Source organism: Neomonachus schauinslandi, chromosome 3 (genome assembly GCF_002201575.2).
Source record: "Neomonachus schauinslandi chromosome 3, ASM220157v2, whole genome shotgun sequence".
NCBI lineage: Eukaryota > Metazoa > Chordata > Mammalia > Carnivora > Phocidae > Neomonachus > Neomonachus schauinslandi.
This window is the reverse complement of record NC_058405.1, coordinates 124,796,055-124,817,525: the sequence shown is the minus strand read 5'-3', so window position 1 is coordinate 124,817,525 and position 21,471 is coordinate 124,796,055. Positions and strand designations below refer to the sequence as shown.

The following is a 21,471-nucleotide window of genomic DNA, read 5'->3' as shown; positions in this document are numbered from 1 at the left end:
AGGAAAGAGGAGAGAGGAGGCAAGGAAGCAAACGTAAGCCAGAGAGCATCTGGTATCAGCAGCAAGGTGCTCTCACAAGCTCCCGGATTAGCCTGGCAAGGGGTGAGGAGCCAAAACTGAGGCCCATGCCCAGTTGGCCATTGGCATGAAAGTTCAGAGTTTATGGCCTTGGAAGACCCTGTAATTTTTAATATACATGTGTTTACAGTAATTTATGAATATTATAAATGTTTAAGATATTATCAAACCCAGTTCTCTCATATTCTGAGTCGCACATATTTTGAGCAGCAGATAGTTTTTGTATTATTAGCATATATGCTACATACAAAACAAAACACTAAACCTAACACTTAGCTGTACCCACATGACTCTGATTTTTACAAAATCGTGCTATCATCTGACTCAGTCCAGCACACACACAGACACACACGTGCACACATGCATAAATGATACAATGCCTACTTTAACCTAAGCCTTAGAAAATTATTTGAAAAAAAAAGAAAATTATTTGAATATGGACAGCTGCAGTGATTCTACTACCTAATTTTAATATTTTATTCACTTAAGAACCTTCCTAAGTGACAGATTTCATTTGTTGGGTGACTCTTTTTCATCTTTTATTTTAAATATTTGGGTAATTATCAGTGGGACTGCCTGTTTTCATGAAAATTACTCAGATTTTGCTGGACTTCTTAAATCAGCTGCTGAAAAGCCAGGGGAATTTAAATCTTTTCTGATGCTAAATGACCTATCTGATTCATTTTGTTACTGACTACTTTTCCCGATAGATAAAAATATAGCTAGCCTATTAGTTAACTGCAAGTCCTGAGTAAAGGATAAATAACAGATGAGCATTCTCTACCAACACCTCAGCATGGCGTTTAACGGCTGCCAAAAGTACGGGATAATCTTTTGGAAAGCTTAATCGCTCCCTATTGCACTTTTCAAAAGAGAAGAGTAGTTATTAATCCTGGTGTTCACACAAAATTTTCGCAGTAGATCTTCATTGAATAAATAGTGCTGTTTCGTATAAAGATTTTGGTTTTATATAACACTTAACTGTTACAAGTTAAACAAATAGCAGTGTGTTAGCAAGATGAAAAACTGGATTTGGTAAAGAAAACCATATTTTAGTCTGTGTTAAACTGTACATTTAATTGGTGGTTTGAGGAAAGAGAAAATAGAAGTGTCTTTCTGGAGAGCACGGAGTTCCCCTTTTTTATAGAGCGAGGGTTTGTTGTTGTTTTTTTTCCTTCTTTTTTCTTTCACTCTTAAAAGAAAATCCTTATAATAGTTCAATTAATCATGTTTTATCTTTCTAAAGTATGTTATTTCTCAAATGTGTGGGAGAAGTTGGCTCTTGTAAGGAAACTTAATGGATTGTGTAGCAGCCTTTCTCCTTTTCATCACTGGTGCCTCAGAATCCTATTCACATTTTTAAAACAAATATTTGCCTGTCTAATATTTCATTTCCAACATAACGGCTCTAAAGCACTTTCATGATTAATATTAACTGACTTATGACTTATAATTTATACATTTACCGTATTTCCAAAGAAGCATAAAGTGACATTATAAAAGATACATGCATTTAGATCATTGAAATGGAAATAGAACAACTAAAACAATGTGAAGGGAAATAGAAATAATTGTACTGAAATTTTAAACTCATAGTTTTTTTTGTTTTTTTTTAAGATTTTTTATTTATTCATTTGAGAGAGAGAAAGAGAGAGAGCAAGCAAGAGTATGAGCAGGGGGCAAGGGGCAGCAGGACTCGATCCCAGGACCCTGGGATCATGACCTGAGCCAAAGGCAGACACTTAACCGACTGAGCCACCCAGGCACCCCTTAAACTCATAGTTTTAGGCAAGAAGGAAAAAAGAGAATACAATTAATGAAATAATTCTTATTGTTCTGTTTTTTTAATAAAAAAGAAATGAAACCTTTTGATTCCTCAAGAGAGATCAATTATTTCCGGGAAATGGATTATAAAAGGAGTACATAATGCAAATATTTACTAAAATGATATTAACCGACATGAACATTGCATTTAGTGGTAGTTTTATGGAGGAGAAATGAAAAAGCATACATATGTCAATCCAGAATGAAAACTTGAAATCTGAATATGAAACTTTAATAAAGCAAAAGTACTTCAATAAGAGGTCTAACCTAATGAGTCTCTGAGAAGTGGCTGTGTTTTAATCTAACTTAATGAGCAATGCAGCCAAGTATACTCTGAGGAATAAGCATTTGCAGACTTAGCTTTTTCGACTATCTTCTTGTAACATGATTTGTCTGAGCCACCGATTTGTCGGGACTTTAAAGGCAAACACGTCAAGGCCGACAAAGTTGGCATTGTGTTTAGTCTGTATGGCTGAATGAAGACCAACATGATATGAATGAGATGTGCAGAGAGCAAATTAAACATTCTGTTGTAGAAACAGTAATCCAAGCTTATCCAACAAGGAACTCTGATAGGAGTGAGCCCTTGTGATGTGTGTAGACCCAGTTCTTTTTTTCCATTAGGAAATTACATCCTCAATTGATCTTAGGCCTTTCTGGCTGAAATTCTAAAATTACTGTTTTTTATTGTGAAAAAATACAAACATGTTTTAAAAATAGGAAATACTATATGCCCATCTCCCAGTTTTAGTAAAAGTCAACACACAACTAATGTTGCTGCAAATAACCAGACTTTCTCTCTGCCTTCCATTCTCTCACCCTGGATTACAATAGTCCCCCATTATCTGCAGCCTTGCTTTCTGCAGTTTCAGTTACCCATGGTCAACCATGGTTTGAAAGCAGATGATCATCTGTCTGACTATCATCCAAAGCTCAATGGTAGCCTAACGTTATGTCACAATACCTGTGTCGTTCACCTCACTTCATCTCATCACATAGACATTTTATTATCTCACGTATTACAAGAAGAAGGGTCAGTACATTACAGTAAGATATTTTGAGAGGGAGAGAGAGACCCCACATTTACATAACTGTTATTACAGCACATGGTTATAATGGTTCTATTTTACTGTTACTGTTGTTAATCTCTTACTGTGCCTAATTTATCAGTTAAACTTTATCATAGGTGTGTATGTATAGGGAGAAATATAATATATATTGGATTCAGTATCATTTGTAGTTTCAGGCATCCACTAGGGGCCTTGGAATGCACGCCCCACAGTTACCCTAAAAGCTATAGCACTTTATCCATAAATATTTCACTGTGTACCCCTAAAAAGTAAATACTATTTAAAAAAAGCCACAATAGCATCACACCTAAAAACAATTGTCAATAATTCCTGTGATAGCTTGTCTCCAAGATGGTCAATAGAATATGGGAAAAATGATCCCGTACTATTCCCAGGCCTTGACTTTAAGAAGACTGGACATTTCGGGCACCTGCGTGGCTCAGTCGTTAAGCGTCTGCCTTCAGCTCAGGTCATGATCCCAGGGTCCTGGGATCGAGTCCCACATCGGGCTTCCCGCTCTGTGGGAAGCCTGCTTCTCCCTCTCCCACTCCCCCTGCTTGTGTTCCTGCTCTCGCTGTCTCTCTCTCTGTCAAATAAATAAAATCTTTAAAAAAAAAAAAAAGAAGAAGACTGGACATTTCTACTTCTCCCTTAGGAGTACTGAGCTTCCACATGGACATCTTACTATCCTGCTAATGAGACCATATAGAAAAGTACCACAAAAAGGGACTGTATAGAGAAATTATATATAGTTTTTATAGAAACTGTATCTCTGTATGTATATATACATACATCTCTCTCTCTGTATATACATACATATACACACATATGTATACACAGTCTTTATATTATATATCTCTATATATAACTCTATATGTAACACAGTTTTTATAAAAATTATATATATAAAAATTCTCTCTATACATAGATAGATATATATATGTATCTTTAGATTATATTTATCTAGAGTCAGAGAAAGGGAGAGACCCAGTTGTTCCAGCATATTGCATGAGGCCAGCCTTAAACTATCCCCACCAAGGTACTAGACATATCAGTGAAGACTTTCCAGATTCTCTACACAAGTGCAGCCACCAGCCAAACATCTGAGTGACCCCAATTTACACTGTGTGGAGCAGAAGAATAACCCAACTGGGTTCAGCCTAAATTTCTTGTCCATAGAATCATGAATAATAAAATGACTGTTATTTTAAACCACAATGTCTTGTTTTAGTTTATTCTAGTGAATAGATAACTGAACATTTCCTTAATATTATCAATGTCCAGTCAGTGTTCAACTTTCTCCAATTGGCTCATAAATGTTTTGGTTATAGTTGGTTTGTTTAAATCAAGAATTAAATGAGTAACCCTAGAATTCTAAATAATAATGAAATTACTTTATGTAGGTATTTCCCATTTTATCAGATACTACTATAGAAATTACTTAATGTGATATGGTTGCTCTGTATAGAGAGGTGATTTGAGCAAAGATTCTATCTCCATCACACAGATGAAAAAACAGAACCAAAAAACCCAGATCCAGAGAGATTAAATTACTTACCAAAAAAATTGGTTTAAACCCAGATCTTCACATTTAAAGTCTAGGGCTCTTTCCCTTATTCTACAAATGGGTGAGCCTTCATAGATTTGTATTACCATGATTGGCTCTAATAAAACTCATTATTGAAACCACAAAAAAACAAATATTTCCTTATTTCTCATTCTTATCTTGAGATGCATTTATTTCCCAAATGTATCCCTCTTTTTAATCTCGGCCACCTCCCCTTAATACAGGCTTTCCTGATCTCTCTTCATTTATCTATCTTTTTTAGTACCAAAGTCCTAATTTATCTCTAAGCCTCTGATCCTGCCCCCTCTGGGTTCTCCTGCTTTCCACTGCCAAATGCATTTATCTAAAACTAAACTTGGTCACCTTGCCCTCTCTGCCTGGTAACCTTTAACAATTCTTAAAACAATATTCACAGAAAAGAATATTCTCAAAGGACCGTAAGTTCTCCCAGAAGATCTTAAAAACCTGTGTATGTTGGTGAAAACTCAAAACAAAATAATCTTCTGACTCAGTAAGATAATCACTTAATAATAGAGGGCTACCTTACTTCGGTGCCCATGACCACATTTGGATTGATAATGAGACCTCATGGTGCTGAAGTATGCTATATAAATAAAAGTTTTGAAATCATTGGCTAGTAAAATTCATGAGAGAATTGAATGATAAAACATAGGCATACCCATGCAGAAGTCAAAAGAATGTGTACCATATAATTGGGTACCATACCAATTACTGCAAATGCATTTTGTCCACCAGCAGCACAAGGCGGCTTATAATTCCTCAACACACGACACATTATTTTATGCCTCCCTACCTTTGTTCATTTTGTTCCCTCTGCCTGTAATAGTCTTCCGTTTCCAGTTTCCTCATCCCCCAGCTGCATTCTTTTCTTCCCCCCACTCAAAGTCTCAGTTCAAGTGACATCTTTCCCTGAAAAGCCTCTATGGAGACCACCCCCTTCATCAGCACCACCACCAACCCAGGAATGGATGGACCTCATCAGGGCTTCCCTTTGACTGCACGAGTTTTTCTCCCAGTAGACCATAAACTGCAATTTCAGGGACAGTATCTTTCCAATTTTTCAGTTTCCAGCTCTTAGCACAGCGGTCTTCTGTTACAGGAATGCTTGCATATGTGGGATGGAAAGGGCTCCATCCACAGTTTTCACTTCTCAGGGGATGCTCAATGGGGCTGAATGCATTCTAACTTAGACTTCTGCTAAAACGGGCATTCAAACTGCCGTATGTGGGAGGTTGGTATCAGGGGCATGTCACTTAAGCAGGGAGCAAACTCAGACAAATATCCCTCTCTTTAAGAATGACTTTTTTTGTTGTTGTTGTTCTCTTTGGATAATTACATACCCTTTCTTTATGAGAGAAATTTGTGAATTTAGGGATTTGGAAATATCTCAGTAGTTCAAAGATTTTAGCCAAATTTTGTCAGAGTGCATAAAAGAATCTACTGAGAGAAGGAACTGGAAAAATAGAATGAGTCCATATTTTAGATGACTTTGAGAGGCAAAATAAGATTTCGGATTTTACTTTCTACACTCTGAATCTTCCCTGGTTTTTTGTTTGTTTGTTTGTTTTGTTTTGTTTTGTTTTGTTTTTAGAAAGGGATAGTACATGGTAACACCTTAAGAGATGATCCATTCTTTCCAGACCAAAATATTATGGGCTAGTTTTCTGTACTGAGCATAACAAGATTGGAGTTCTAACAGTCTGCAGTAATCAACTGACAGACTTTCCAAACCTTATTCCTCTTTAGAGTTAGAGATAAAGATTGAGACCTTGGATTCTGAAATTTTTCAGTATTTCAGAAACAATGAAATCACTTTATTTTCCAGATTTCTTTTTTTACTAATAATTCCTGTCCTTTCTCATAATAGCTTAAAATAAAGCCATGTTTCCTATTCAAATTTACTCTGGACTGAAAAAAAAATGGCTAGGTTCTGTATTATTATTTTTTCAATTCAAATTAAATCAGTTTAGCTGTTACCTTAAAGCACCTTTGTCTATTTTAACTGAACTGTTATATTTAAAAATCATGCTGTACCTCATTTGTGGTTGTTATTAAACTTCTCAAGTTCTTTTTAAGATAAGAATGGTAGCTCATATGTGAAAAAAGGTATGAGATATGACAATGAAAATACGATTTAAAATTGAAATTTGCCTATGATATTGTTATAATCAAGTTAAAACCTACAGGGATAGAATTACCAAGAACAGAGAAATAACACTCTTTGACTAACCAGTAGGGGATTATCTGAGGTTCTTGCTGCAAAGTTGATAATATATTAGCTGTATTTAGGAGAATCTAGCCTAAAAATTTATTCAGTGAAATTAACTCTGAGAGACATTGCATATACATGGGATATTCATAATATAAGAGTATATATAACCCCCTGCTCCCTTAAAATATGTCTCTAGGTGCAATTTGTGGAGCCATCAAAAAATTTCCATTTTTGTAAACCCCTATATTAAGACTAATTACATTTTTCGGTAACGAGATAAACTTTTTGCTTTGAACTTGGTTCTTGAAACTTCGTCTAAAGTTACCAACTCATGAACTTTTCTACTGGGATGTGATTCAAGTTTAGTTCTAATTTTTTCAGATAAACTAAGATTCTACAAGATGAACTATTTTAGTCTACCAATGTCTTATCACGTAGAATAAATCTCAGGGCTTAAGTGCCCACTGGTGCTAATAATCTTGCAACATTTCCAGACCGATATTCTGAGCATCTCTTTGCACCATTCTCTCTTTCTGGCTCTCTAAATGTGATGGAGGAGTTTGGGTGAAAGTACATTTGTCCCAGAATAGAAAATATTCTCCCAACTTTTTAGGAAAAAGACTCCTTTGTGTTTATTTTAGTCTCGTGTGCCTTTTTTCTAATGTTAAAAACAGATTGCAGGTGGGAAAATTGTAATTAACGATTTGAATGAGTTGGGTTTAATTTATCAAGGTTTAATTATAAATTAAATATATGTAAATTAAATATGAACACAGATCCAAGTAGGCTGCTTCTGTTCATTACAGACAATCCTTTCTGAGGTTTGAAAACTGAATTACTCATGTATCAGACTGATTTTGTGATTTTCTAAAAACAGCCATGTATTTTTATTTCTGAGTACTAGTATGTTCCAAAAGAACCAGTAACCACTCCTTGCTTTCTCGGTGACAATATTCTTTACTTTTCAGTGAAAATCATGTTTATCAAGAAATACCAATAGAGTTTTCTGGGGTCAAATATACTGCAGAAAGGGTGTTTATATCGGGTCCTTTAAACTATGTGTTTTTCATACATCCTTCACAATTATATGCATCCTGCCTAATAGATTTTGATGTATAATTACCTTAATATTTCTGTAGGTTAGAAGATCAGATAATGACATTTTTATGTAGTGTGCGATTTTCTTTTTTTGATCAGGTTCTCTCTTTAGGAGCAGATGTCCTGCCAGAATATAAACTGCAGACCCCACGCATCAACAAGTTTACAATATTGCACTACAGCCCCTTCAAGGCAGTCTGGGATTGGCTTATTCTGCTCTTGGTCATATACACTGCTATTTTCACGCCCTACTCTGCAGCCTTTCTCCTCAATGACCGAGAAGAACAGAAAAGACGAGAATGTGGCTACTCTTGTAGCCCTTTGAATGTGGTGGACTTGATTGTGGATATTATGTTCATCATAGATATTCTCATAAACTTCAGAACAACATATGTAAATCAGAATGAAGAAGTGGTAAGTGATCCGGCCAAAATAGCAATACACTACTTCAAAGGCTGGTTCCTGATCGACATGGTTGCAGCAATTCCTTTTGACTTGCTGATTTTTGGATCTGGTTCTGATGAGGTAAGTGCTGCTTAAGAATCTTATTTTCTGAAAGATTGCAATTACAAAAGTGAATCTATTTCAACTGAAAAAAACAAAAAACAAAAAAACCCACAAGTTGTTGCTTTACAAACTTCCCGTATCTCAGAGATGAAATTCATTTCATCGGAAATGCTATAAAATGAAATGGGACAACCTTGCCACTGCAAATACTTCACAACTCTCTCTTTTTTTGTTAAGAGATACTAAAGACTATTTATCTTTTAACCAAGAAAGGAAATTTTGGAAAAGTGTTTCATAGCACATAACACATTTCCAGGCTGTAAAATCTCTACATGTTAACTTCATGGGTATAAAACTGTCAAAGTTGAAGATGTCTCTTTCTTTCTTGACTCATAATTGTGGTTTGAGACAGCAGGAATTTGTTTTATGTTCAAATTATGTGGAAGAGGCATCTTCTAAAATGTCTTGTTCAAAACTCTTTCTCTTAAATAGTATCTAGAATGGAAAAGACTTCTTGTGTTCCCAGTATCTTATGAAGCTGGAAACTTCAAGGAAATCTGACAAGTAAGAGTACAGTGCATTTTCTGGTTGGAGTCCATAACTTTAACCAGATTCTCAAGGGGTTCTTTGATCCAAAAGCAGTTAAGTTCTCCTAAAGTCCCCTCCATTTAATTGCCATGAATTTTTATTGTAAATAATCTTCCTGGATTCTATAATGGAAAGACTTAGAGAAGGTGTGAAAGTAGTTCTCAGGGAGTAGCTTGAGAAAGATAACCTCAATGTGTTGAGTTTTAAAAATTCAGGTTACTTTTCTACCTGAGAACCCCATCTTTTCTTTTTGTTCAAGAGATCAAATATCAAAATGCCTTCTGCAGATGTTTGCTCCCTGACCAATTAAGGCTTCAGGATAAAAGAATCCTCCTCTGCCGAGGGGAACAATTGGTTTAGAAGTAAATTCTCTCCAATAGATCATGCCTGTTGAACTCTGATGAGTTAAGAACAGGGCAGTAGAGGGGCACCTGGGTGGCTCAGTTGGTTCAGCAACAGACTGATTTCAGCTTTGGTTGTGATCTCAGGGTCCTGGGATGGAGCCCTGCGTCGGGCTCCGCGGAGTCTGCTTGAGAGATTCTCTCCCTCTCCATACCCTGCTGCCACTCTCCCAGCCCCTGCTTTTTCTTTCTCTCTTTCTCAAATAAATAAGTAAAATCTTAAAAAAAAAAAAAGAGCAGGGCAATGGAGCAATATGTTCTTCCTGGATTCTACAAACCTTACACAAAGCCTCAAGCCTGACTCTCCTCATCAGTAAGGATAATAATATTACTTCCCCTCTTACATTGTTTTATTTATTTTTAATTTGAGGCTCTAATGAGATAATACCTGTGAAACTCTTAGAAAAATAATCAGAAAAAATTAGCTGCTGTTAAACCAGTTGAACTTTTCATGGTAGATACTCCTAACTTTGGTTGTTAATTTAGAGGCAAGAAAGCAAAATACTTCTTGATACTTATCTTTATGAGTTTCTTACAATGGGTGATCCATGTATTTACAGCAAGTAAGTTCTTATTGATAAACAATAGAGTAAAATCTCACTCTTTCAAATTTTAAAATATGTACACCAATAGCAAATTAAATTTCAACTTGATGGAATAAAAGAATGGGTGAACAAATAAATAGGTAAATAGGATCATTAGGGGAAGTTGATTTACTGATGAGATTTAATCAATAACAATCAAACCAGTATTTGAATATGCCGATTAAAACCATTAAGGGAGAATTTCTAGGATGCAACATTTGATTAGTTTATTTCTAATTTCTATATCACTTGAAAATAATAACATTAAAATATGTGATTTCGATGATCACTGTTTCAGACAGGACTTCAAGAGAGCTGAAAACAAAATCGTGATTCATGTTAGTATAGGATGAAGTAGTCTCTGGGAAAAATGATGTCTGGACTATGTTTTCCAGGTAGCATCAAGGAAAATGTGAAGTTTGCCTCAAGGAAAGCAATGCCAGGTCTCTACTCCTGTGTGCTTTCATGGGCTCCCCCATGGTCCCAAAGCTACTCCTCATTCTTTTAAGATGTGATATGATATGAGAAAAGTTCTGACTTTGGACTTAGACCTGGGTCTGACTCTCCTCTTTGCCGCTTACTTGCTGTATTTTGGCAAGATACCTAACTCATTAAGATTTCATTTGTGTTTCTGTAAAATGGTGAAAGGTCTGTTCTTATGATTTTAAAAAATAAAACAGGGGCGCCTGGGTGGCTCAGTCATTAAGCATCTGCCTTGGACTCAGGTCATGATCCCAGGGTCCTGGGATCGAGTCCCGCATCAGGCTCCTGGCTCAGCGGGAAGCCTGCTTCTCCCTCTCCCCCTGCTTGTGTTTCCTCTCTCGCTGTGTCTCTCTCTGTCAAAAGATAAATAAAATCTTTAAAAATAAATAAATAAATAAATAAAGCAGCATATTTGAAGAGACTAACTCAGTACCAGGTACATAGTAAGTACTTGCCAAAGGTTACTCCTCTTCTCCTTTCCATCCCTTTGAATTAAAGTCTGTTTCTTAATGAAGTCTTCCCTTAAACTCACATGTTACCACAGTAATCCATAAATACTTTAATTAATCTTTATTCAATAAATACTGAGTGTCTCTGATCTTACAGTAGTTATTAGATTAGCTAGTTGCAGTTAGGAATCCTGAAGAAATGGGAGACAGAAAGGAAACATGTTGAGGATGGTTATTAGGTTGCAAAGCAAAGGAGCATGGGACATATTTTAGAGGGAGGTATGTAGGCATCAAGGATAGCAAGTGGAGGGCTGGGTCTGGAAGGGGGATAAGGGTGTCAACTACTGGGCTGAGTGGGTTATGAGAAGTAACAACAAGACCAACGATAAATTGGACTACTTTATACATTTTTCAAGGGTAATAATGAAGATGTTTCTTTTATATACAAACTATATTATATAACTATAATCAGGCTTTTTTTCTTTTTTTTTTATCATGTTATGTTAATCTCCATACGTTACATCATTAGTTTTTGATGTAGTGTTCCATGACTCATTGTTTGTGTATAACACCTGGTGCTCCATGCAATATATGCCCTCTTTAATATCCATCACCAGGCTAACACATCCCCCTACCCCCCTACCCTCTAGAAACCTCAGTTTGTTTCTCAGAGTCCATAGTCTCTCATGGTTCGTCTCCCCCTCTGATTTACCCCCCTTCATTTTTCCCTTCCTGCTATCTTCTTCTTTTTTATTTTTTTAACATATAATATATTATTTGTTTCAGAGGTACAGGTCTGTGATTCAACAATCTTACACAATTCACAGCACTCACCATAGCACATACTCTCACCAATGTCTATCACTCAGCCACCCCATCCCTCCCACACCCCACCACTCCAGCAACAGGCGTTTTTTAAAGATTTATTTATTTATTTGAAAGAGAGAGCAAGAGGGGGGGAGAGGCAGAGGGAGAGGGAGAGAGTCCCTAAGCAGACTCCCCGCTGAGCGCAGAGCCCAACCAGGGGCTCAAACCCAGGACTCCAAGGTCATGATCTGAGCTGAAAAAGAGCCGGATGCTAAACTGACTGAGCTACCCAGGTGCCCCTATAATCAAGCTTTTAGTTAGTTTTTCAATACATAGTGACATTTCAGAATGATACTTTTCCAAAAGTGTATAATGTCATGTAGTAAAAGTATCAAAAATACTTAGCTTCTATTTTTGTTTCTGGCAAAAAAAGAAAAATGCTTCTAGAAAAAAAGAGATCTTATATTCAAAGGAACTAATTTGGGAAGTTTCATCACATGAATATGAAAAAAGAAAACTTTTTGGGATTTTTGACCCAAAACTAAATGGCAAATCCTAAAATCATTAAGCTAGATGTCACTCTGATGAGAGATTATCCAGTGCAATGTTTTTCAAACTGGAGTATCATAGAGGTGACTGAGAGAGTTGGCCTGAGTTCAGAGGCCCTCAAGAGTTGACATCAGGACAGATTGATAAGACTCAGAGCCATCCACCTCTACTATAAAGGATTAGTTCGACTGCGTCTGCTATACCAGTTGGAGTTTCATGTAATTTTTTTTACAAATTTTAATGAGAATTGACTTAACTCATTTTGCCATTTCCAGAAAGTGCTGTGGTAACCTCTACTCGAGTAGGTTCATTCATTCTGTAAGCATTTATTGAGAACCAACTACTGCCAACATGCTAGACTCTGCATTTACAAAAAAGAGTAAGACAAGGACCCCACTGTCTGGGAACTCACAGTATACAAAGGAGAAGAGCAGAGGAGCAGAGAGAATACTATCTGATAAATGCCTTAATAGCACCATGTACAGGGGGACACGTGAGCATGCAAGGAAGGGTTCCTGAATACGAGTGGATATTTTTCAGGTAGAAGGGGTAAGAAAGTCATGCCAGTTAAAGGGGAAGCCCATTAGAAGCATGGAGTTACAAGGTGTTGGTTCCCAGTCCTATCAGACCCAATATAACAAATATTTTATAAAGCCCCTTTTATTATTGTTAAATAAAAGTCATAAATAGTATAGCCTTTTTATACACATAATTTCATAAATATAATATATAATGCCTGCCCTTAATATAAAGAAGAAATAAAAGAAATGTGTTCATAATAAAATACCTAGTTGAATATTTAAATGCTCTAGGCATGTCTACGTTAAATGATATAATGAAATTATCAGATGTTTGTACCTAGTTATAATGAGGAGGTCCATATTTGAGCAATAAACTCAATAGTAAGTTGAATATTAGTTTATTTTATATTTTCATTTTAACATAAGGGTTGAATATATATGTATGTGCTTACATGGGTATACATGTGTATGCATACACACATACAGGTAGATACGTATACATACACATATATTAATATTTACGCACACCTAGAAATCTCATGACTGGGATAACAACAACAGTGGACTGACATAGCCATGCTGTATACACACAGTATACAATACCACAGGACTTGCTGTCACTGAAGATATAATTTTCTGGAACAGTAAACAATTCTTAGTGAAGGTCCAAACTAAACAAGTGAATTATCTCTCAGTTTACAAAGTAGTTAAATTCCTGGATATTTTAATGAATATTAAAACATGCAAAAGTGAACATCTGTTTATATGTAAAACCCAGCATTGAAGCTCAATAAATAAGTTTGTGTTTTGCCAATACAAATGACTGTGGGGCATTGAAAATTATATAGGACACAGATAATTTTTTTGCTGTTGGAGACTGCTGTAGGCATTATAGGACTTCTACTTGCATCACTGTACTGGGAAGGAAGGAAAAATTCAGGAAGATGGTGTCAAATACTTTAAAGACATAAAGTAGGATGAAGACCGGAAATAAATCACTGGGTGTGTCAGTTCACTATGCGTTGCTGTCGATTAGATGAGATATTGGCCACAGCCAAACTGAAGTGGCTTCAGAAATTAATAGGAAGCAAGTAGGGCCCCTTCTTGCTAGAATCTTAGTAATAAAAGGCGGCAGGGGGAAGGCAGTACTGGAAGGCTACATTTGGTGAAGGAAAGAGTTACTGTTTTTGTTTCTGTTTTTCCCCCTTAAGAAGTTCACGAGCTGACAAGAAAAAGCCATGTGGTGCAGAATGACTTCCGCAGGTGGCTAACTTGGAGGAGGAGATTAGGAACGATTTGGGGGGAAGTGCCATTTGAGTTGAGACTTGACCGGAAAAAAACTAGCCTCATGAAAATACATGCAGAGCATTTAAAGCAAAAGAAAACACTAGTGAAAATGACCCAAGTGGGGAACAAGCTTGGTGTGTTAGAACAGAAAGAAGACCAGTGGCAGCTAGGCTGAACCATAGTGAGTTGGGAGTTGAGTGCTAAGATAGGAGGATGCAGAGACAGGGACCAAACTGTGAGCAACAGTGACATTTGGGGTTTATTCTGGCTGCAGTGGAGCCTTCCGAATCAGAACAGTATGATCTAATGGACGGTTTTAAAGACCTCATGGCTGACGTCTGCAGACAATTTAGTCAGGGTTAGAAGCAGGGGAAGGACTTAGAGCTTTTGCTATAATGTAGCAGGAACAAAACAGCAACAGCTTGGACCACATGGTGGCAATAGAGGTGAGGAGATAGAGATATATCTGGAATATCGTAGAGGGGAGCTGTGAGGGCTTGTTGATGGAGTAAATATTGTTGGAGGAGTAAGAAACAAAGCAGAATTAATGATGGTTCAAAGATTTTGTTGTTTCTTTCTTCTCGTTTGAAATATTTTGGAGGATGGAGGTCCTGAAGTGACTTTAGTAGGTGGCCGTTCATTTATCCAGATGGGAAAAACCTGGGGAGAAAAAGGTGCATTATGGGGGAGAAATTCCTGTTTGGGCCACGTGAAGTTTGAGGCACTGATCAGTCATCCGAGTACAGATGGCATATAGGCAAGTCAGGGGCTCCATGAGCAACTAAAAAGATACATACGTGAGTATAAGAAAAAGAACTGAGATCCATTAAATTATAAATTAGATATAATCATGGCAAAGATTGGTTTAGATCAGTGCTTCTACCTCAGGACCATGCACGGATTTCAGTGTGGAGCTCCTAAAAGTGTTTGGAGATTCATAATTGGTAGGTCTAAAGTAAAGCCTTGAAACCTGCATTTTTGAAAGTGGCAGGAATTTCTGCTGTTTAGATATCCAAGATCTGGTGGCCTTATCTGGAACAAAGAGGAAGTCCATGTGCTCATGGGTGAACATTTCTACAAAATAAAGACATAAATAATCAAGTAAAGCAGTGGTTTTAAACTAAATATAAGGACAGTCATGATTTCATCATCACTTAATTCTAACTGAATTATTAAAATGTTTCTTCTATGCATCACAGCATCTCAGATGACCTTAGAGAAAACAATTTTGTTAATGTCAAATGACTTCCTTGCCAATTTCTCTAAATGGTAAGATACTGTAACATCTCAGTTGTTATTTACATTCAACTCTGAAGAAGGAAACCTATTCGAATTTTGGATCTATATCATTTTAGCTATAAAACATACATCCTAGCAATGCTGAGTATAGCTTGGCATATACATTTTTTTCTAAAGCCGTTATATGAGCAGAATTGCTCACTTTTTCAAAACAGTCATTTAACTTTTTGGCTTAAGTAAATGTAAATCTCCTACTAATAACTAGAGAATCTTCTAAAATGTTTTAAAAAAAAATATGTTGAAGAAAGGAGCGCCTGAGTGTCTCAGTCTGTTAAGCATCTGACTCTTGATTTCCACCCAGATTATGATCTCAGTGTCCTGGGATCGAGCCCTGCATCACTGGGCTCTCTGCTCAGAGGGGATCTGCTTCTCTGTCTCCTTTCTCAGTTCAACTGTAGCTACATATAGTCTTGAGAAGAGAATTGTTTGATAATAGTAAGAAATCCCCTGTTCTAATTTCAGGCCTTTAGAAAGAATTCCACTTCCACTAAGAAAGGATATTACCTCATCTATTGTAAAATATCTAGGAAAAAAAAATCACATGGTCTTCTTGAGTCTGGGTCTGGTATCCTACGTGTTTACAAAATTGCAATTTGTTTAGAGTATATATTTTTATTAAACTAAAGTTTAGTTAAGAAAGTCATACTTAATAAAGAAAACTAACTTCTACCTCAGTATAAGAAAATATCTAAGGCTTTATTTTTTAAATTTTTATTTATTTATTCGAGAGAGAGAGAAAGCACATGCCAGGGGAGAGGCCAGAAGAAGAGGGAGAAGCAGACTCCCCGCTGCGCAGGGAGCCTGATCTGGGGCTTGATCCCAGGACTCCAGGATCATGACCTGAGCCGAAGGCAGACACTTAACAGACTGAACCACCCAGGCACCCTGAAAGTATCTAGGGCTTTAATAAACTATGCATATGGGTACGTTTTTTAAAATTTGAAATTGGATGATATGCTTCAGCCACCCAGAAATCTGAATAATTTGAATTGCCAAGGGAAGAGTCATTTTACATTTAAAAAGTTCTGACAAAATACATTAAAAATAAAAGTTTTAAATAAGTATTCTTTCTTTACCCTGGCATTCAGGCAAAAAGAGTTTGCAGTATCATTCAATCACAGTTAAAGGAGTTCAGGTCTGAAATGACATAGGTACTGATAAGGCAGAGCCAGGGCTTCTTAGAATTCATTATGTCTCCTTTGCTACAGTTTATGAACAGAACCAACAAAACAAAGTGCCTTGCTTCAATCTACTGCCAAGTAGCTCACCTCTTTCTCCATATTCTTTATTATTATGATGTGTTTGTAATTCATAATCACACATAAGTCTTGGGAGCTCTTACGCTTTTTTAGTCTACCAAAAGTAATAATAAACAGACAATATTTTTTCTAATACCAGTAACAAGTTAAGAAATAACATCTAAGAAAAGTTTTTACCTCTACTATTTTTTAAAGTATTGCAATAGGTTAAAAGATAGTTTTATTTCTGGGCGCCTGGGTGGCTCAGTCATTAAGCATCTGCCTTCGGCTCAGCTCATGGTCTCAGGGTCCTGGGATCGAGCCCCGCATCGGGCTCCCTGCTCAGCGGGAAGCCTGCTTCTCCTCTCCCACTCCCCCTGCTTGTGTTCCCTCTCTCGCTGTGTCTCTCTCTGTCAAATAAATAAATAAAATCTTTAAAAAAAAAAGATAGTTTTATTTCTATTTTCAAAAATTGGAAAAAAACCCACAAAAATAGATTTACATAATATGTCTGAGTATTACATGAAATTAGATACACTGTGAGAGAAACGTGTATCCTGAAAACATTCTACTTAGCCAAGTTTTGATGTTAACACAACTAAGGTAGTTGTTGGTCCCATTTTTTATTTGCACATAATACAGAGAGAGTACATTGAACTAAACAATGGGGACTAATAGTCTCCAACAAATCAGCAAGAGGAGATTGTTCATTCTTTAGGCTACTCTCTCTGAGATTTTGGTGCAATCGTTTTTCTCTTTGTGTAACATGGGCAAAACACTTCAAATCTTTAAAGAGATATTTAAAGAAGAAGAAAAGAGGTATTGCAATCTTAAGTGTCATCTACAAGATATGCGGATCTTGTAGGCAACAGTAGCTAAGGATGAATGCCCAGGTGTGTTAGCAGCATCTTGACAACACTAAAAATAAGATCAAGTCATTTGTTACATTGTCAAACAACATATGTAGTTATGCTTGGGTATATGTTATGGAATCACAAAAGAATGGCTTTGACTGTTGAAATCAATTTTCACTCAACCTTATGAAGCAACTGAAAGGTAAAACAACTGTTTAGTAATTTCTTCCCCTTTTCTCTCCCTCTGCCATTCTTTCCTTCCCTCCCTCTCCCTTCCCCTTTTCCTCTCTTTCTCTCCTTCCCTCTCTACAACTGCAATTATTTTGTAGGAATAATGTCAATTGAGTTGAGACTTCATCATGTGCTATATTTCTTAAACCTTTTTTTACAGAAAAGATGTTACTTATGTGTTATATAAATTATATTCATTTATCTGCTTAGAGAACTTACTATCACCTAGGTTTTACATCTTTTTGATATAATGCTAGAAGAAACAACCAGTGTTTTTTTGAAGGGAGGGAAAAAGGAGGGAGGTGGCTTACACAGCAGATTGATTCTTTTTTCTTTTTTTCATAACATCATTTTTGTTTTACTATCTTGGCTGCCAGAAGAGTCGTTAGCACTTATTATCAAAATATGTTATTAAAACATCTCATTTGTCTTGAAGCATTTCACTTCATTAACCAAATACCCTAGAGAATTTTATTATATTTCATTTATTTTGAGGTTCAGAGAGAAATTTTCTTTCAAAGATAAAAAGTTTTGAACAATAATCTTCAAATACTTCTCATTTCTCAACACAAGTAAATAGGTAACAGAGCAAGGAGAAAAAATAAACACACAAACTGAAGCTGTGAAGTGTAGAAAGAGACACATTGAACTAGGGCTATTCCTGTTACTGAAATCCAAGCAGCCAATGCATCTAGATGAGGCTCTTGTCTTTAAAATTCCTGCCATTTCCTGAGGAGGCCAAAAGGCCAGTGTTGAAAAGCCTTCAGGTGGAATTCTAGCTATCAAAGTAGTGCATTTGGAAAATGTGTTAAGTTCTATCAATCCATTTCACAATATAATGTGCCTGCTTACTGATGGAAACTAAAGCACATGGGATATTTAAATAACACAAAAAGCTAGTATTTACAGGGCATTATCTACAACCCTGTGAGGAGGCATTATTATACCCATTTACAGATGAAAATTTTGAGGTTTAGAAATTAAATAAACAACTTGTCCAAGATGACAGACTGGTATGGATGCAGCATTCATACATCCATTTGTTTGTTCCAAAGTCCTAACATATAACTGATCAGCTAAGACAGACATATGAAAACATGCTCAACAACACTCATCATCAGGGAAATACAAATCAAAACTACAATAAGGTACCACCTCACACCTGTCAAAATGGCTAAAATCAACAACACAGGAAACAAAAGATGTTGACAAGGATGCATTGGTGGGAATGCCAACTGGTGCAGCCACTCTGGAAAACAGTATGGAGGTTCCTCAAAAAGTTAAAAATAGAACTATCCTACAACCCAGCAATTTTAATACTAGGTACTTACCCAAAGGACACAAAAATACTGATTTGAAAGGGCACATGCACCGAGATGTTTATAGCAGCACTATCAACAATAGCCAAATTATGGAAAGAGGCCAAACATCCATCAATTGATGAATGGATAAAGAAGAAGTGGTATATATATACAGTGGAATATTACTCAGTCATCAATAAGAGTGAAATCTTGCCATTTGCAACAGTATGGGTGGAGCTAGAGTATATTATGCTAAGCAAAGTAAGTCAAAGACAAATACCACATGATTTCACTCATCTGTGGAATTTAAGAAGCAAAATAGATGAACATAGGGAAAGGAAGTAAAAAGAAAGAGAGAGGGAGGCAAACCATAAGAGACTATTAACTATAGAGAAAAAGCTGAGGGTTTCAGGAGGGGAGGTGGGCGGGGATGGGCTCAATGGGTGATGGGGATTAAGGAGGGCACTTGTTGTGATGAGCACTGGGTGTTATATGTAAGTGATAAATCACTAAATTCTACTCCTGAAACCAATATTACACTATATGTTAACTAACTAGAATTTAAATAAAAACTTGAAAAAAAAAGAAAAACCAACTAAATTTAAAAAAAAAATAGCTCATCAGTTAAAATGTTGATAATTCAAATGATGGAAATTTGACTTTTCTTCCAGAGAACTACCTTATACTAACTTAAACTCTCCATTTATTCATTGAGAAGAGATACACTCTTTACATTTGTGAAGAAAAAAAAAAATACTATTTTCTTTATTCCACCTTAAAAATTAGTAACTCAACATTGGAAACAAGGAAGACCCACTTCTCCACACATCCCATAATGAGTAAAGACCAGAGTCCAAATGTGATATGCACATCCTAACTGCATAATCTCCTCTCACCTCTAGAAGCTTACAATACAAACTGAAAAGAATTCAGAGGAGACCGAAGGATCTCCCCTTCTCCTAGTAACCACTCTGGCACAAGAAAAAGAAGAAAGAAAGAGAGAGAGAGAAGAAAGAAAGAAAGAAAGAAAGAAAGAAAGAAAGAAAGAAAGAAAGAAAGAAAGAAAGAAAGAAAGAAAGAAAGAAAGAAAGAAAGAAAGAAGGAAGGAAGGAAGGAAGGAAGGAAGGAAGGAAGGAAGGAAAGAAAGAAAGAAAGAAAGAAAGAAAGCAAGAAAGAAAGAAAGAAAGAAAGAAAGAAAGAAAGAAAGAAAAGAAAAGAAAAGAAGGAAGAAAGAAAGAAACTACAACACTTATTATAGAATATTAATGAAACTATTTTTCTTAATATTTAGTGCTTTTTTCCCATCAAGTCAATATGAATAGATAGAGGGCGATAACTATGACATGTGCTATTTTTTTAATTAAAATATAAGTGTTCTTTTTTTTTTTAAAGATTTTATTTATTTATTTGAGAGAGAGAGAATGAGAGACAGAGAGCATGAGAGGGAGGAGGGCCAGAGGGAGAAGCAGACTCCCTGCTGAGCAGGGAGCCTGATGCGGGACTCGATCCTGGGACTCCAGGATCATAACCTGAGCCGAAGGCAGTCACTTAATCAACTGAGCCACCCAGGCGCCCTAAAATATAAGTGTTCTTAATACAGTTGGATATACTCTGCAAAATAAACACCAACAATGAACACATAAAATGACTCAATAATTGATTGGTAAACACCATGTAACTATGGAATAATTATATGCCCTGTGAATTATATAGTACTTATAGCTGACATTATTTAGGAACCCTGAGAAATGAACTTGTAATTTGTACTTATCAGATTTCAAATCCAAACAACCAGTTAAGTATCCTGTTATTATATAGAAGTGACCTATCATTAGATACCTGGTCAGTAATAATCATGCAATTAGTTACACATATCACACCCCAAAGAAAAATACATCATATCATTGGGACATCAAGAAACAATTCATCAACTTAGCACATTTAGAAAGGAAAGATGAATTTAAATATAGTGCATAAGGCATGCATACAATCATCTGATAAGTCTCCCAATGACCTGCTTGCCTGGCTCTTCTCAGTATGCGGGTCTCTCTCAACTCTAACGTCAGCTCCTCAGCAAGATCTTCTTTAGTCTTTCCTTATAAAGTCACCCCCCCAACACCCTTTATCATACCACTCTGTTTTATTATCAGTATCACACTTTTCACTCTGAAATGAGCTTATTGTTTGTTTCTTTAAAAAAATATCTATCTCTCCCTAAAAGACAGTGACGCTTAAGATTACAATAACTCCTCATTAGAAAAGGCATTTTGTTTAGTAAGTAAATGTCTCTTTCTGTTACAAAAGTGATCATGTCTGCCTGCTCAACACTATAATCCCAGTGTGTGGCACTTGCTAGGCACACAACACACAGCAATGTTTATTGGTGAATAATTGATTTACTGAGTATTTATCATCTTCAAGGCACTTGGTTAGAACATAAAACTAGACAGATGGAGTCTCTATCCCATGAGTCTTGCATGTCAAGATAGTGAATTAATGTAC

General features: G+C 36.2%; 1 protein-coding gene across 1 annotated transcript in view; it reads left to right on the top strand.

Annotated features, from left to right (window-relative positions):
- KCNH7 (potassium voltage-gated channel subfamily H member 7) overlaps positions 1–21,471 on the top strand; it is a 471,825-nt gene that overhangs the window by 395,937 nt on the left and 54,417 nt on the right. The window contains 1 exon segment of the mRNA XM_021702769.1: positions 7,970–8,395. Coding sequence (XP_021558444.1) covers positions 7,970–8,395 — 426 coding nt within the window.